At 34.5% G+C, this 18,332-nt stretch overlaps 1 protein-coding gene across 1 annotated transcript; it reads left to right on the forward strand.

Annotated features, from left to right (window-relative positions):
* The first annotated feature begins 1,837 nt into the window (after positions 1-1,837).
* LOC138701816 (beta-1,4-galactosyltransferase galt-1-like) lies at positions 1,838-15,941 on the forward strand. The gene is made up of 2 exons (XM_069829094.1): positions 1,838-2,104; positions 14,481-15,941. The coding sequence occupies exons 1-2, from the start codon at positions 1,895-1,897 to the stop codon at positions 15,849-15,851; spliced, it is 1,581 nt and encodes a 526-aa protein (XP_069685195.1). The 5' UTR covers positions 1,838-1,894; the 3' UTR covers positions 15,852-15,941.
* Positions 15,942-18,332: the final 2,391 nt, after the last annotated feature.

The following is an 18,332-nucleotide window of genomic DNA, read 5'->3' on the forward strand; positions in this document are numbered from 1 at the left end:
ACTGCAAACCCAGCTTTCTCCCGTCTTTCCTATTTTCTGCTTTCCTCTTTGTTTCCTCATATGGTACATATATATTAATGTCGTCTATCATCTTCTTCTACCCTGAACTCTTCTCCCGTTCACCATTCCTTCAAGTTCATCCTTCAGTAGGCAGTTTTTTTTCTCAGCTAGTGACCCATCCAATTCCTTTTTCTTTTCCTGGTCAATTTCAGCATCATTCTTTCTTCACCCACTCTTTCCAACACAGATTCATTTCTTATTCTGTCTGTCCACTTCACACGTTCCATTCTTCTCCATATCCACATTTCAAATGCTTCTATTCGCAGACGTAGAAGCAAAAATATCTCTTACTATCAACTTCCTAAATGCTAAGGAACATTTTCGTAGAAAGAAAAAACGAAAACTGATTTTTTCTTACTTTTTTATGTAAAAAAATTCATCCAACTAGAAAAATTTGTTTAATAGGAACGAAGACTGGTGATAGGTTCAGGTCTTCATCATGATTATGATGACGACAATGGCGACGACGTGAAGGAGAACGGACACAATAATGATGGAGGGTCAATATTCTGATCAACACTGCCTGATGGCCTTAAAATGTTTATGGCAAAGTGCATCAACATCGGTTAAAAACGCAGTAATCATAGATTACGAAACGATGGTTAAACAGTAACCGTGGTTAACATGTAATTTCTGTGCACCATTCACAATCACCGATTACTTAAACATGGCTAGCTGACACCTCATTTAACCAGAGTAAAGTCTATGATGGTACACTGTTTCTACAAAATGACTAAAGGAAAGCATCCATACCACTGCAAAGATAATAGTCAACGTCTAAAAACGACTATGGTCACTCCATTATACATCAAAATGAACGTGTCCTACATTTTCGCGTTGCATTTGTTTGCCTTTCGGTACTGTTATATTTACGAGTTGCATTTCATTGTTTTTCAGTGTTGTTAGGTTAAAATCGTACAAAATGGAAAATTGAATGCAAAAATGATTATATCCCAATGTGAGGTTGAAGTATTGATATACTTACTTACTAGATGTAAATATATTATATAAAAAAGAAGTAATATCCATAAAGGAAAAGCATGCAGAAGATTAGTAGGAATGTGTGTACGATCCAGGATCCCATTTACACCAGGGAATTATGCATTATCCTAAGATCCATCCATAACCTCTCTTTGTTCAGCCAGTGACATAGAGAAAGAGATACCGGTATTCGAGTATTCCCTCTTAAAATACAGAAAATAATAGTTACATAGAATCGTTACATAAGCACCCGATTCATAGGAGAAATATGACTGTTTTGTGTTATATCAAGTGATCCATTTGTATATTTTGATAAACGAAATCCCTCCTGAAATTTTCTGTCACCAAATTCCTCATAAGAATTCTCTCTTTCCACGCTCACGCTCTATCCAAGTAATTCAAGTACTGTATAATAATAATCGTCTTCAAAATAAACACCTGTGGCTCTGGCCGCCATTTTGCTTTACTTGGTCTACTAATCACTGGTTATCTCCCTTAACCGCTCGAAAAATATGGCTGGTTAGAGATTACTGTGGTTAACCTCCTATTTAAGTCGTAACCGAGGTCGATCCACTGTAAAAATGCTTAACCACGGGTTAGGTGACAATTTTAACCGGTGGTTACAATACCGACGTTGATGCACGTGGGCATTAGAATCATTTTGCCTTGACCTTCTTACGAATTACAGTTCATTTAGCAGTCCACTCAAAAAGAATGATACGTGTCATACTCGTGCAAGAAAGATCCATTTCGACGGCATGTGAGTCCTGCCCACGGGAGGAGAGGGGCGCAGGACAGCGTGTGCCGGCTGGTGTGGGCACAGTAGTTGGCGCGCCGCGCAGTGTGGCGAAGGATGCCGCAGCCCATGCACGGCTCCGTGCGTGGCTGCTGCTGTCAGTATCACCGCCAGAGCCTGCGGCGAGCCCACTGGCTGGCCGGCCTCATCTTCGCGTGCGTCTGCCTCACTCTCGCCGGCTTCCTCAACACAGACCTGCCCGTATCTGTGACAGCTGTACCCTCGTACGACCTGGACAGTACCCTCAATCCTGAACTGGACGCACCGGTACGTATTGCTGTGTTACTTCTCACTTGAACCGCGGACCGGCTCCAGAACTTGCGTTTCAAGTGATCCTCCAAGTGTCAGATAATGTGCGAAAAATCGTTTCCACTTGTGTTTGAAGTGATGCGAAAAGAAGACACCGACGGTTTCTGAATAATTAGACTACTCCTTTCTGACGTAACCGACAAACGTCAGTTGATTGGTCGACTTGACATCAGAGTGGAAGGGCGTAGGTTAGATCCTGGGAGAAGACAAGAGAATTTTTCCTCTTTCTGAAACACACTTAGCCTTCTATGAAATAAGCACAAGGAATTCTTTTCTTCAATCAAAACGCCCAAATCGCGATGTTGACCATTGCTCTCCTAGTGCCAGGGACTCAAAGAACGAGAATTTTACCTCCGTAGCTTTCGTACGTCTGTAAACTATAAGGATGCTATTCATAGACATTTCGCAGCACGCGTTACGAGCGTACTAAGCTAGCCTCGGCTATCCACTGGTTACTAGTACAGAATTCAAATCATATCCTATCGCTAACACTGGTTTATGAATACGAAAAACGCTGATCATCCAACGGAAGACCGCGCTAAAAATATCTATGAATACGGCCCTAAGTGACATGAACTTCTCAACTCTCTATCTATTTATGACGACAATAGTGGTGCTTGCGAATATTTGGGTAGAAAGAATTAGCATTTCTAAGAATTTTAATCGCCTAAAAAATTACGTACATTTTTTAACATTAGCATCTAGAACGGATATTTATTACAGCTCATAAAGTCATAACGTAGGAACTCTTTTAATTTTCTGTATATCTGCAAATATTTCTCTCACTGAACAGAACGTTTTCTAATTAATTTAACAGTACCAATGAAATGATGTAGTTTTTAATTTTATGAATAGAGTACTTATTCATAGATACGTGTAATATATAGTATAAGCGATATTATTCGGCAGATATTACTTCAAGCTTTTCAATTAGATGGCATTGCAGCCAAAGACCACCTAACAAATAAGGGAAAATATTTTTAAAACAATGATGGACTGAAACAATACGAATTTCATAGGTTTTTATGGAATTTGATCGCCGAATCTGGTCTCTCATGAATATACTGTAAAATATCAATGTGATCTCAACTATTTGTTTTTTTTTTTTTTTTTTTTTTTGTCTTAAATGCATTGTGAAGGTATTTAACTAGTCTTCAGTGTGCGTTATTGTAAGCTTGGAGAGCGAAGTCAAAAGCCATTACAGCGGGGAAAAAAAGTTGAACATTTAACGATCTTACAGTAATTAAAAATTCGCCATTTCTTTTTCAACGAAGCAGAACAAAGAAAGTGGCTTTCGAAATGTCTGTGAAAGTATACTGAAATCATAATATCGTACATAGTTCACATCAATATTACAAAACCCTATCTTATTTTAATGACATTTTATTGCGTAAATTTATTTTTCACGTAATATATATTTTTTATATGGTATAACGAACATACAATAACTGAATAACACAAAACTTTAGAATTCGAGGTGTTTAAAATTGGCGGAAGGTCTAAATGTTTTAAAATAAATCACTTGTTTATAGGTATGTTTAAAGTGAGTTTTCTACATAACAGATGTGAAAACAGTTCCGGATTTACAAAAAGAATACGAATCGCGTATTATCACTTAAATGTGACATCTTCATTACCGCTGTACAACCGGCATTCATCCGGCCATATTAAGATGATGAAAGAGAATGAACGCTGTAGTTTGGTCAGGAAGTCACGCCTTATTTCCTCATTAATAATTTAGAGTACTTTATCACCTGTCTTCCAGAGGCTGCGAGAATGCAGGAAGTTGTTAAACGCAGATTTGTATGTCATGGCAGGAAATGTAAAAAAAGAATTAATTAAATGCGACGGTCTTATTTTAATGTGAGATCCTTCACACCTCATTGCCATTTATAAATTTAATATCACATAAGTAATATTAGTGGCGAGACGTATTTTATGTATTAATATACCGTAGCAAATCCGTAAGTGATAGTTAATACAGTAATTTCAAATCTATAAAATAACAAAATAATTGCATTTCATTTGGTCAGAGTTGTTAATTCCTGTAGTTATGAATTTTATTATAATTAGTGTGATTTGAATTTAAAAACATTTCAAAAATGTATATGACTCGGTTGAGAGAGAAGTTTTATATAATATTCTTATTGAATTTGGTATATCCAAGAAACTAGTTCGATTAATTAAAATGTGTCTCAGTGAAACTTACAGCAGAGTCCGTAAAGGCCAGTTTCTATCTGATGATTTTCCAATTCACTGCGGGCTAAAGAAAGGAGATGCACTATCACCTTTACTTTTTAACTTCGCTTTAGAATATCCCATTAGGAAAGTTCAGGATAACAGAGAGGATTTGGAATTGAACGGGTTTCATCAGCTTCTTGTCTATGCGGATAATGTGAATATGTTAGGAGAAAATTCACAAACGATTAGGGAAAACACGGAAATTTTACTTGCACTTCTAAGAGATTTGGGATTTAACCCAAGCATATTGGTGCACAATTTAGTGATTACAAGTTTTGCACCGCCATCTCTCCTAGCGACAAGGTAGAAATTTTACATGAAAATTTCTGACTCCACCGGGAATCGAACCCGGGACGGTTAGCCTGGAGGCAGACGTGCTAAGACAGACAAATAAATAAAGTAAAATTTGATTTTATATCCCAAATAATTATTCGGAATTTAATGCGTAATTTGGTTTATAATGTATTTTAAAATTATAATTATAAATGTTTTAATTACGTAATACGTTTTAGATGTCAAACTGATTTTTTTCTCCTTCCGTACCATTGCATAAAAATATAAATATTTCTGAAACTATTTGGAAAATGATTTTGTAGTTAAATGTTTCTTTCATAAGTTGGTGGCACTGTTGAAGATTGTAACAACTGACTTTGTTGTGAATTTTCAAATAAGTTCAGTATTATCTGTGTTTTTGAAAACGAGAGTTTTGCTAATGTTTACTCTGTAGCTCATTTTCTCAGAAGTTAAATATTCACAACTTATGTACCTTTTTCTCAGGATCTAAACCAGCTGGAAGCATGCAACTTTTACAGCTTATCTATAGGATTACATTAATTGCTCAGCTATAGCTTCAGATTATTTGGATAAAAACTTTTCTGTGCATGAACATTAATGTAATTTCATTTTGTTTAAAAAGTAATCGAGTACAAAGAAAATTATAACTTATTATTTTCACAAATACACAAGAGCTCAGCAATCCTAAGATAAATAATCAAAAGTACAATTTTCCTATAGATCTGTATAATACTTTTACTTAAGGATGATTAATTTAAAATTGGTACTATAGGGTCTCTGCTTAAGTACACAATATAAAATAGCTCAGGTATAAAATTCCACAGCTTAAATAGAGTACATTTAAAATAATAAAAATGCCTTTTGGAAGATAAAGAATTTAATTTAACATATAATCTAGTTCTAAAAGTCAAACGGAGTTTACAAATAAAATGTATACAACAGTTCAGTCTTCCGGAATTTGAACATAGATTCGATACGTTAAAAGAATAAAAATTATCCTTTGAAAAATAAGTAAACAACAAAAAATAGTTGAGATATAAAATTTCAATTTTATTCTAAATCGGGGAGGTTAAAAAGTGGAAAATGAACTTCACTCTCACGTTGTACAACGATAAATCTTGTTTTGCAACACTTATTTCCATAAATAAGAATATTCTGATTCTAAGTAACTATAAAAACTACTATGAATGAGGCGATATTTGCATATTTACGTTTGGAATGTTAGTAAACAGCGAGGATTCATTCAAAAGCGTGAGTTGAGGCAAATCTTGTGTTATTCCTTCCCGCTCAAGGTCGTGCATAATTTTATTGCATTTCTTTGGTACACTTAATTTATAAATGATGGTAAGGCAGCGCCGGCGTGAGAAATTCAAGTGGCCTAATTATCCCGGCATCATTTTGACCGCTTGTAAAAACTACTGAACTTAGCTAGGTAAGCTGACTGTACATTTACTTCGCATATAAAGATAATTTATACTTCCCCGATATGTTTCCACTGGCCTTTTTCCTATTAATAATTGTTCGTAGTTGGTTTTTGTGTGTGAGCAGATTGAAGTATATCCACTAATAATTGTTCGTAGTTGGTTTTTGTGTGTGAGCAGATTGAAGTATATCTATTAATAATTGTTCGTAGTTGGTTTTTGTGTGTGAGCAGATTGAAGTATATCTATTAATAATTGTTCGTAGTTGGTTTTTGTGTGTGAGCAGATTGAAGTATATCTATTAATAATTGTTCGTAGTTGGTTTTTGTGTGTGAGCAGATTGAAGTATATCTATTAATAATTGTTCGTAGTTGGTTTTTGTGTGTGAGCAGATTGAAGTATATCTAATACACGTGACAACATTATTTAGAACGAATAGAGGAAATTCTAACCAGGAAATTTAACATTCATGTTCTTTAACATCTAAGCAATCTTCCATCAAAATATGAGGCAAGAAGATCAGCTAAGAAACAGTCATTAAAAAAACAATAATAACTTTCTCGATTAAAAGAGTGTTTAGATAATAATGCGTAAAGATGAAAGAAAAGTTTAACCGTGTAGAGCAGGTATGTCAGAAATCAGACTCTGAATGTGCAGTTATGTGCGCGGATCGCCGGTCTGTGCGGATTGCATCAGTCAAGGGTTGCTATTACCAGTTCTTAGTTGGAGGGGTGTACAATAATCTATTCTGCGCTTCTAGGGTTGGATTAAATAGGCATTTGGACATCATAAATACACTTAGCAGAAGGAAAAAAAAACACAGCTGTTATTATCAGTGTCTATATTTGACAATTGCAATACAAAAAACTTTAGGCTTACTCAGTTATACTTGACAAAGTAGTGGTTTGTAAAGCATAATTTATTAATATGATTTTTATATAGTATTTGAAGAAAAAGAATATTGCAGGAATTTCGAAACAACAAAAAACGAACACAGTATTTCATTTTACGTAGTAGGTACTAATTATTTTAAATAATAGACCCTATTCTTTCATTGTTCGTCAAGCATGATTATTTATTGGGACCATTGGTACACAAATGTTGAAGAAAATAATTACTCCCAATTAATTACATGCAGTAGGACATTGTGAAGTTTTTACACTGAAATAATTTCCTTGCTGTATGTCAATATAAATTAACATTAATATTAATAAATTATATAAATTAAGCTTTGAATTTAAATTCACATATAGTTTATTTGGAAAACGTTGAGAGCAAGTATCGACAAGTTGGGAGTGTTACTGAAAGAAATTAAAAGTGTCGTTCACAAGCTGCGAAGCGACGATATTCTATTTATGTCAGGTTTAAAGATTTATTAATGTAAGTATATTAGCATACATAATATAGTGACGTGAGACGGAAAATTTGCCATTATATATTTTTCCAGAAAATTTTTCCGCCTTGCAAATAGTTGCTTACAACCTCAAGAGCCTTAATGCATTCCTCACAATATTGTCATCACTTACCAGCTTATGAAATGAAAGTCGTAAGTCATCTAATCTTTGATGGGTGTGTTAGTACAGACTCTAAAACAACGCCAATGTCAAGTTCGTTTTGCCGTGAGAGTACTGATTAACTTTACTAATCTGATCTAAACTGTCACAATACTATTACCTCGACATGGGTAGATCAAAACCTTTCATTTTAAAACAATTATTGTTGGCTGAGGAAAACATTATAACAATTATGTTATTTGATTCATAATTTCCCCTCTTCGTTATCTGTGAACTCCTCACTTTATTTATCATAACTCATTCACAGACAGCCAAATCAGTACCCGTACTGAAACTGAGTTACTGAAAGAAAAGCTGATTTGCTGTTGCAGGTCTGTATAGCCCTGTCACGTTCCCCTCCAAGGCGATTCACTCCCTCCAGGTAGGGGAATAGAAAGTGCACATCGCACAGAAACTACTGCACAATGTGCGCGATTGCACAATGTGCAGGGTTTGACATGCCTGGTGTAGATGCATATTAATGGATTCATGCTCATCGATTTACGGAGGAGCAGTTGGCGACACTGACTAAACAAATGAACGACCATGCGATAAATTGATGGCGATAAATATAGCTGCAAAAATTATCGCGATGTCTGACTATGATTGGTTGGAATTAAAAACTCCATTACACTTCATTGGTCGAAAATGGAATCACGTCATATAAATGAAATAGTAACTTTAGTATGTCTAAAAAGAATTGGTCTTTTATGCCAGTTAAATTTTATAATAGTTTACCTCTTAATTTGATATGTTTGCCTGATAATGTGATTAAAAGTAAAATTAAGTCTTTTTTAACAAAGGAATGTCTGTATAATGTTAATGATTTTTTAAATACAAATGTTAATATATATATATATATATATATATATATATATATGTTTTACTATGCCTGTATACTTTGTGTTTTATGGCAATAAAGCAATATCAATATGGCAGTGAGGCATGGGCGATAAAGCAGTGATGAGAGACGGTTGACAATAGCCGAAATACGATTTATGCGAAGAACTGCAGGATGTTCATTATTTTACCACCGTCGGAATGAAGACATTGTCAAATAACTTCAAATTAATCCTATCGTTAATTATCTATAGAAATATAGACTCCAGTGGAAAGAGAATGTCAAGAGGATGGATCATACTAGATGGCCTAAACAAATCTTATATCCCAAGAGGACGAAGAAATTTAGGACGATCTAAATAACGCTGGCACGAGACAGTAAGGCTCATGATGATGATGATGATGATGATGATGATGATAATAATAATAATAATAATAATAATAATAATAATAATAATAATCGTTATCAGCCTTCAAGTGTTAGACCGTAGTAGATCTGTTAATAATAATAATAATAATAATAATAATAATAATAATAATAATAATAATAGTAATAGGTTATTTAAATATCTATTAAAATACTCCTAATACCTAATTACGTAACCTTTTAATAAGCTTAACATACAACACATTTTACGTCAGCGGTTCTCAACCTTTTCCAATGACGTACCACTATTTTTAATTTACAATATTAGCTGTACCACTTACCAAATTTAGTTATTATGGGTAAACGTCTTCTGTCATTCCTAGGATCACAATTTGCATTTCTATGCCCCAATATTAATAATTTATTGCTTTATTTAGGCTTGTTTAATTAAGGAACAGTCCCTCTTTGAATTTATTCAATGGAGTATTCGATAAAATATACAGAAAAAATTAATATAGGCCTAACCCTGTATCTTATATAATGTAAATGATTAAATACTAAAAAATTACAACATAAACACATAGTATCTGTAACTGAAATAAATAAACACAGTTCAGTGTGAAGGTTGTATTTGTTATGCAAAACACAACTTCTTTATGCCAAGGTTCAATTGAGTTGATTTGAGCCTCAAATCAAGTTCAACATTCTAATTATTCCTGTACTTATTTTTTCAATAAATTAGAGAAGAAAACTTACAAAAGTAAGTAGTTGTGAACACCATAAAAAGTTTTACGGATTTTCCGAGATGTGTTGTTGTTTTGCCAACTGTCCGAATATAGATCTGAATCTCACAAGTGATATCAATAAGGCACCACTTATGAGGCAACTAAGCCAGGCGAAAATGGGGTAGGGTAGCCAATTCCTTTCCCCCTCCATTGCATATATCGCCGATTAGCTACATATTACACTAATCAGACATCAGATATATAAAAATAATTGTTCTTCCTCTAACAAATATCGTCAAGTGAGATGTACTGCCTGATAATATATGTACATATCAGCCAGAATCTCAATCAGAAGTTCCGAGATGATAAGAATATTAATTTCCTCTTGCCAATCAAAAGTCTATTAAATTCATTCTCTTGATCACTTGCCTCAGACTTCCATTACAAGAGAACTCGTCTTTCTCAAAAGTAGTTAAGGATTCTGGCAAGGTGTAATCAATAGAAAATGAGTCACTAATCCAAAAATTCTGAAGTCACACATTATTTAAATCATTTTGTTTAACTTTTTCATTGTTTGAAAATTTGGAAACAGGTATATTATTTGTTTATGTTTTATGGTAATGCATATTTTTATTTCACACTTTGTTGAAGTAACACCCAGCAGTGGCTCACGTACCACTAGTGGTACGCATACCATAGGTTGAGAATCGCTGCTCTAAGTAATTGAAATGACACACACTAATATACTTCAACAATGTCTAAGATCACTAAAATTTACTTATAGTGTTGTTAAAAAAAAAAGCAAACTGTAAATACTGTATCGGAATAACAAGTTTTGATTACGACGCGATCTTTCAGATGCGAACTTCGAAATGCACCACTTCAAAAACGTATGTATTGTAATAAGAATGTAAGTAGTCAGCCATTACGTTCTGTCATTGAGCAGTCCTACATTGAAGACGATGTAAATATAATTCACTGTCGAAAATAAACCGGTTTAATGTGCGTGTTTAGTATTCGATATACTTTTCAGACAATACAGACTTATATTCAACAGGAGGGAGTTCAAAGAACCATCGATTTGAATGGATATTTTCCCCCTTGATTACAAGCCTTGCCTCAAAACGCTGCACGGTGTTGAATATTCAATCACATTCATGAGGCATTGTCTTAAGTTCTTTTATGACAATTAATATCTGTTATTAATGTGATTATCGCTGTAATATGCACGAAACTACGCACGTACTTTAATTTGCATAATGTTTAATTTAACAGCAATAATATGCTAATACCTTTATGATAAACACCATTAGTTTCTACTTATAAGGGAAAACCTTCAGTTGGTATTCATCCACGAATAGACAATAAAATAATAAAAAACAATGGTTTTAAGCAAATGAAAATAAACGTGGAAGTGTAAAAATGTATGGTTCCTAATAAAATTATTCACTCAATAAGGAATAAATAAAATACTGACTTAATAATTACTACGTTTTCATGGAGTATTCAAATTGATCTGAAAACAATCCGTACTGAATACGATTCCTGTTTTCATGTAATTTTCGATACGTATTGAAAACGATCTAGGTACGGAAGCTGAAGTTTCGAAAGTAGTTATGTTGGTTAACATGTCATCCACATATTAGCGTGTTGGTCACTCTGTAGGCATTAGTTACATATAAACAATATTGTGTTTTCGAAATGAGGCGCATGAAAACTTAATATTTTGGCTGTTAATGAATAATGGTAATATTGACTTTTAGGAAAACACGAAGTATTATGTTTTACAACACTCTTTTTCAACATACATATTGCCCTCGCTCTTGGTAAAAACAGCTGACACATCAAACAAATGACGATCGATCACGCGCTTAGCGTATTGAGATCGAATTGAATACGATACCCGTTTTCATGGAACTCAATTCGAACTGAATACGATCCGATCCCACTTTTTAGGTGTATCGACCTTGAGACTCAGATCGAATTCAGTCTCCGTTTTCATGAAGATTTCAATACGGTAGGCTAAGTGTATTCAGATTCAGATCAATCTGAATACTCCATGAAAACGTAGTAAATATTAGGCCTATTTATCTTTTGTAATGGGAATGAAGAAGTGACACCTTGTATTGTCTGAAAAAGAATTTCCAGACAGATAAAAGAAAATAAATTGATCAACGTAATAGTAAGACCCTATGTTACGTTCTATTCTCACTCGTCTGAGAAAATTTCAAATCAATATTTTGTGTTCACGAGCAGCGGGAATCCCGATCATGTAGTTAGCATGGCGTAATACCAACGCATAAGGCAATACAAAGAAGGAACATAGGCCTACATATACCCAGGCCCTTTGAAAGAAAGGCATTTCTATACCAGAAATTATTGATCCCATCTATGTCCAATTAATAACGGGACATTCTTGTTATATGCGTGATTTAGAGTTTACTAATAGACATCGCAGGGATCGCATAATTTCGTTACACCAATTTTTCGTCTTCTTCTGCTTGAGTCGCTGCATCACCTTGATCTTTTGGCCTTCCTTTGAATCAAAACTAAATATTCTCACACAGTGGGCTTCCTGACCGTATAGTCAGCACAATGCAGGGTCACCGCAGAAACGTCACAGGATAATCACAAGGCAAGGGACAAACACGCAGTCCCGTGGAATGATGATAAATCTCCACCACCACTGGGAATTGAACCACGGACCGTTTGGTAGAGAAATTTATGCGCTATTTAACGCTGAATATTCACTGAGACATACAGCAGGATTTACTACACTAATACAATGTACAATAATTATTATAAGGCCAAAAAGTGTCAGAAATATTGTAGAGAGCGACGATTGGTTTCGACACTAGAAATGGGATAGTACAATCGATTGTTTTTGATCGAATGAAATTCATTCGATTATATTCATATTCGAAAAATAATGCAATAAAATAATTGGTTACTTATTGATGAAATTATGCAATTATTATTATGACCTTAAGTTTATTTATTGATTATGGTTCGTAATAATGCAGGTCATGCAAGGGACAACATTAAAATAAGTAATAAGACAATTAAGTAAATTCACGAAATTACTAAGTGATCTCGTGTAGAACACAAAACAGAAAATACGTCTGAATCTATTCTTGCACATCTCTTGACAACTGTTAAAACGATGATCATGCCTCGGCCTTCTCACGTGAATTCTGAGAAATATACGGAGCAGCTTTCAAAACTATGTGAGTGTTCATTGTTGCGAATCAATTTAGATAAAATTTGCATAGCTAAACCAAAAGTCTACTTTCCCATTAATTGAGCCTAAATGTCATACAATTGCAGCTCTTAAACATGGTGCTAGTTGCGGCCCAAGACTTCATAATAAAATTACAAACCATTTTCCAAATTTGCAATATTTTAAAATTGAAGCTTTTAAAAAGAAATTTATAAAATTGTTCATGATATAAAATATTAACAAATGTATTTTTTTACCTTTTACTTCTGTCGACTATATTCATGTTTTTATTGAATATCACTGGCTTCTCTATGATTGTCAATTTATATAAATGTGTATTTTTCCCTCTTTTTTTTTCTTTCTTCCTTTTTTGCTCTTGTGTGTTATTTATTGGTTTGAATTAAGTTACTTACTGTATTTAGTAAACTGTCCTTGTAAATTTTATGTTATATTATTGACTAAGACCACACCGTACACGAGCCTGGCTTACGGTAGTGGCTAGAAACATTTTTGTTTTATGCATTTAATTTGTACTCACTAGCTAGCTAGTTAAATAAATAAATAAATAAATAAATAAATAAATTGTTAAAGGGACATACACATACTTAAGGAGTTTGAATTTTCTGATATAAAAAGCGAAGATCATAATGTCAGTGCGCATTAAAATATATTATATTGTTGCAGACTATATTAATCCATTACTCGCGACGTACGCAAGACAAGGATAGCAGTATTATTATTTGGCAGTTACAGCACTGACTACTGGTGTTAATAACCATTTGAATTTATTATATCACAATATAATTCTTGTAATTCAAACTGAAAACAAGCTAACCACTTTACAGTTACTTGAATAATATGACATGAGAGTAAGTGCTCATACAATAATTAGTTATCACTTATCATGCACAAACTCATTAGAGAAAATAATGTTTTATCCGAAAAGCAATAATTTGCCTTCATTCGAAAAATAACCGGTCTCTTAAACAACCGAATGGATTTCAATACAATCAAATGATGCAAAATATTCGAATAATTGACTGTTTTTCATTCGATTATCCCATCGTTATCATACAGGCATTTATATACATATCATGATATTTAATTCAGTTAATCGTATTTGCACTTCTTTCGCTTATATTTCAAACGTCAGTTATTCCAATAAATGTGTTGTAAATATCACTGCAAATCGTTTTAAAATTATATCAGAGACTTACCTATATAATAAATAAAGTATTTAATGTAAAGTGAATGAAATACTTGTGAACACTTCATCTGAAACTACAATTTTCTCAACTACGTGGACGAATAATAAACGTAAGGAGATGCTGTTCTCGAATTTTTTTGAATATTTAAAAATTCAGTTATTCAAATAAATATTACAGATAATACTGAAACTATACCAGAAATATTCCTAAGGAGATGCTGTTCTCGAATTTTTTTAATATTTCAAAATTCAGTTATTCAAATAAATATTACAGATAACACTGAAACTATACCAGAAATATTCCTATACATTACGTACAGTTTTTAACGTAATGTATTCGTCTCATGTTCAATGAAACCGATATGAACACTTAATCTGAAACTACAATTTTCTCAACTATATTATTATGTATTCACTAGAGTTTGATCTATTCTCTATTCTAACGAACAACCTTTCATTATTCCAGCTCGCTCTTCTGAGGTCACCGCCGCAGACTATCGTTGCATATTCCTTGGAGCGTCAAGTGGAAATGGAACAACGAGTACCTGTCATTTGCAACAACCTCCTACATATAAGGCCGACGTCCTCGCAGATCCGTCGCATCAACATCTATTGGCAGAGCCCACCTCAGTCAGGCCTACACTTGTACTCAGCCCACTACGATGTGAGACTACACAATTACCATTACGTCAGGATCATCGGGATGGTGGAAGGCCACGGAAACACCTCCATCTACTGCCAACTGTGGTATGACAGAGAAGTACTAGTCGTGGAGGCGCTGCAAGTCGACATATGGGCCTCCCAATGGGACAGCAACTCCAGCACAGAGTCCGACAATCCAGTGTTGTTCAGTTGCCCCATACCAAGAAATGTCAGTATCGACACCGAAAAAAGAAAACGTTACCCCCTTGGCGTATCAGTGACTTTGAAGCCTTGCGACTACCCAAGAACGTTTCTACCAATACATCCCCCATCCGCCCCAATGTCAGAGTCCAGGAAAGACTTTGCATTGTGTGTCAAAGGTTTGGACTTTACAATACGTGACATGTCAGTGAGAATAGCAGAGTGGTTAGAACTGAATCTAATATTAGGTGCCGACAAGTTCTTTGTGTATGTATATAGTGTTCATCCGAATCTGAAGCGAGTTCTCGATTATTATTCCAGAAGGGGTGTACTCGAAATCATTCCCTTGAGTCTACCAGGCAAACAGCCAAATAAGCCAAGACAAAGATCCCGCTACTTGAAAGCAAATCTCTGGCAGAAGAGACGAGATGAAGTAGTGCCTTACAATGACTGTTACTATCGTAATTTGTATTCGCATCGTTTCGTTCTTCCGATAGACGTCGACGAAGTGATAGTGCCAGTAAGAACGTCCACTTGGAAGGAGATGTTTCAACAACTCCTTACGGAAGATCCACATTTGCTCGATAAATATTCTTCTTTCTCAGTGCGAAACGCGTATTTCTTCGATGATTTCCCTATAAGTGATCTTCATGGTGTTCCCAAATATCACCACATCTTAAGACACACGATAAGAAGTGCTAATTTCAGTCCAGAACTCGAGTCCGTTAAGAGTTTTGTGTCAACAGACGGTGCGCTTACAGTGTTCAACCATTATACTCTTAGAATATTAAGGCCCTCAACGGCCAGAAATCTTGTGTTGGATAAAAATTTCGCCCAGATGAACCACTACAGAGAGACCTGCGCCTCAGAGACTGTGCCAGATTGTCAGGAGAACTTCATGAAGTACATGAAGCGAGACACGCTAGTACTCCGATACGCCAGTCAATTGGCAAGGAATCTTGATCCAGTGCTCAGGACACTCAACATAATTTAGAAATAAAAAATCTTAAGACTTTGTAAACGTTCCTGCCACATCTTCCCTAAAATTGATGAGAATTATAACAGAATCACAAACCTCAAATAAGTGTTTTTATTTTGCTCAGAAAAAAAGTTTAATAGCGAAGTCACGAAGATTTCATTCTCAGTGTACCTCAAAACAAGCTGTTTCTCTACATAATATGTATATTTTATAGTACCGGTACTTCGTGTCACTCGATTTGTTACACTGTATCATTACGACACACCAACTTCTCTGGCTTTAAATAAATAGACCAATCCAGAATGAAATACAGAATACAACGTTCGTAAGGTCATACTAAACACGTCTTATCGAAATCATACTTTACAGCATATAAATATTTGAATTAAGTATTAAAATTCAGAGTGCAGTATTTAAAAATAATTATTAAGCATTTATGTTACGTTTATACATGTTACGTTACTATTACAGTCAATACATAACTGGCATTAACGTACATTACATTTTATTTTATTATGAACAAACAGAATATTAGTTAATACTGATATATGATAAAAATTAAAGGTAGAATCGTATATTTTTATGACAATTATATAGGACAATTGTGGATAACAGTGATCAGTGAATAGTTAAAACGTTTAGTCGGATTAATCAGATTTGAATTATTGCATTAATCTTTCTGATAAGACTCGAGAATATCTTGTGACGTAAAATTAAATTTTAGTTCACAACGTCGTCATTTAAAACAGTAGTGGCGAGACGTAGGTTATTAAGTGAACTTAGCCATTTCTAACGATCTGAAACAGTTCGTTCACTTCAAGACGAAAGCAGACCTAACTTTCCAAAATATCCTATATTCATCAACAATTTACAAATATCAAGCCTCAACTTCTCTTTAAATAATATATATAGGGTTAAATAGGGTCTGTTGGACAGTCGGGCATGTTGGACACTTTGTACTTCAACGTGTTACCTCGCCACTTGTGGGCACCACATTCTGCTAGAAGCCAATGACGGAAGTAACCCCACTCGTGGCTACTTCCATCATTGACTTCTAGCAGAATGTAGTGCCCACAAGTGGCGAGGTAACACGTTAAAGTACAAAGTGTCCAACATGCCCGACTGTCCAACAGACCCTAATTTACACTATATATATATATATATTTATATATATATATATATATATATATATATATATATATATTTATTTATTTATTTATTAAAATGTGTCTCAGTGAAACTTACAGCACAATCCGTATAGGCCAGTTTATATCTGATGCTTTTCCAATAATTCACTGCGGGCTAAAGCAAGGAGATAAACTATCACCTTTACTCTTTAACTTTGCTCTAGAATATGCCAATAGGAAAGTTCAGGGTAACAGACAGGGTTTGGAATTGAACGGGTTACATCAGCTTCTTGTCTATGCCGATGACGTGAATATGTTAGGAGAAAATCCACAAACGATTAGGGAAAACACAGAAATTTTGCTTGAAGCAAGTAAAGAGATAGGTTTGGAAGTAAATACTGAAAATACAAAGTATATAATTATGTCTCGTGACCGGAATATTGCACGAAATGGAAACATAAAAATTGGAGATTTATCCTTCGAACAGGTGGAAAAATTCAAATATCTTGAAGCAACAGTAACAAATATAATTAAATGACACTCGGGAGGAAATTAAACGCAGAATAAATATGGGAAATGACTATTATTATTCGGTTGAGAAGCTTTTGTCATCTATTCTGTTGTCAAAAAATCTGAAAGTTAGAATTTATAAAACAGTTACATTAGCGGTTGTTGAGAGACCGGAGGGAAAAAGACCTTTGGGAAGGCCGAGACGTAGATGGGAGGATAATATTAAAATGGATTTGAGGGAGGTGGGATATGATGAGAGTGGATTAATCTTGCACAGGATAGGGATCGATGACGGGCTTATGTGAGGGCGGTAATGAGCCTGCGTGTTCCCTAAAAGCCATTTGCAAGTAAGTAAGTATATATTTATTTATCTAAAATATTGTACAAATAACTTCTCTTTCTTGTGGGACTTATAAACATTGCCATATTTGTTTTGTAAATATTTAACGTTGTGGTCCAATATTTGTAAAGGTGCAACAAACTACACTCCGTCGTGTTTATATCTACAGCTTGCATTTTTCGTAAATTCCAAGAGGGATTTCATGCTATCAAGACCAGTTATTGTCATTAGTATCCAATGGAAACTGGAAAACTGACTCTTGTTTCAAACTTGTAGACCTACCAAATTCTGGTCACGAACACCCCTCATTAGCATTGTCCTACTTCTATAAATATTCAGTACTCTTCATTAGACCCTTCGAACCCAGCCACAAGAACCAGCTGCAGCAACCGATAATAAATACGAGTAAGAATATCCATCCTGTATAAATTGACGTGGTTGTAGCACTGTCCGCTACACTGTCTTTAGCTATTCAAAATACGTACTTTCATATCCAAGCCACATTAATGTTTAATTACT

Source organism: Periplaneta americana, chromosome 6 (genome assembly GCF_040183065.1).
Source record: "Periplaneta americana isolate PAMFEO1 chromosome 6, P.americana_PAMFEO1_priV1, whole genome shotgun sequence".
NCBI lineage: Eukaryota > Metazoa > Arthropoda > Insecta > Blattodea > Blattidae > Periplaneta > Periplaneta americana.

Excerpts from the sequence above, each read along its gene's own strand:
- LOC138701816 (XM_069829094.1), top strand. The coding sequence starts at position 1,895 with ATGCCGCAGCCCATGCACGGCTCCGTGCGTGGCTGCTGCTGTCAGTAT. Across the intron at positions 2,105-14,480 it reads ATCCTGAACTGGACGCACCG|CTCGCTCTTCTGAGGTCACC; the intron begins GTACGTATTGCT and ends TCATTATTCCAG.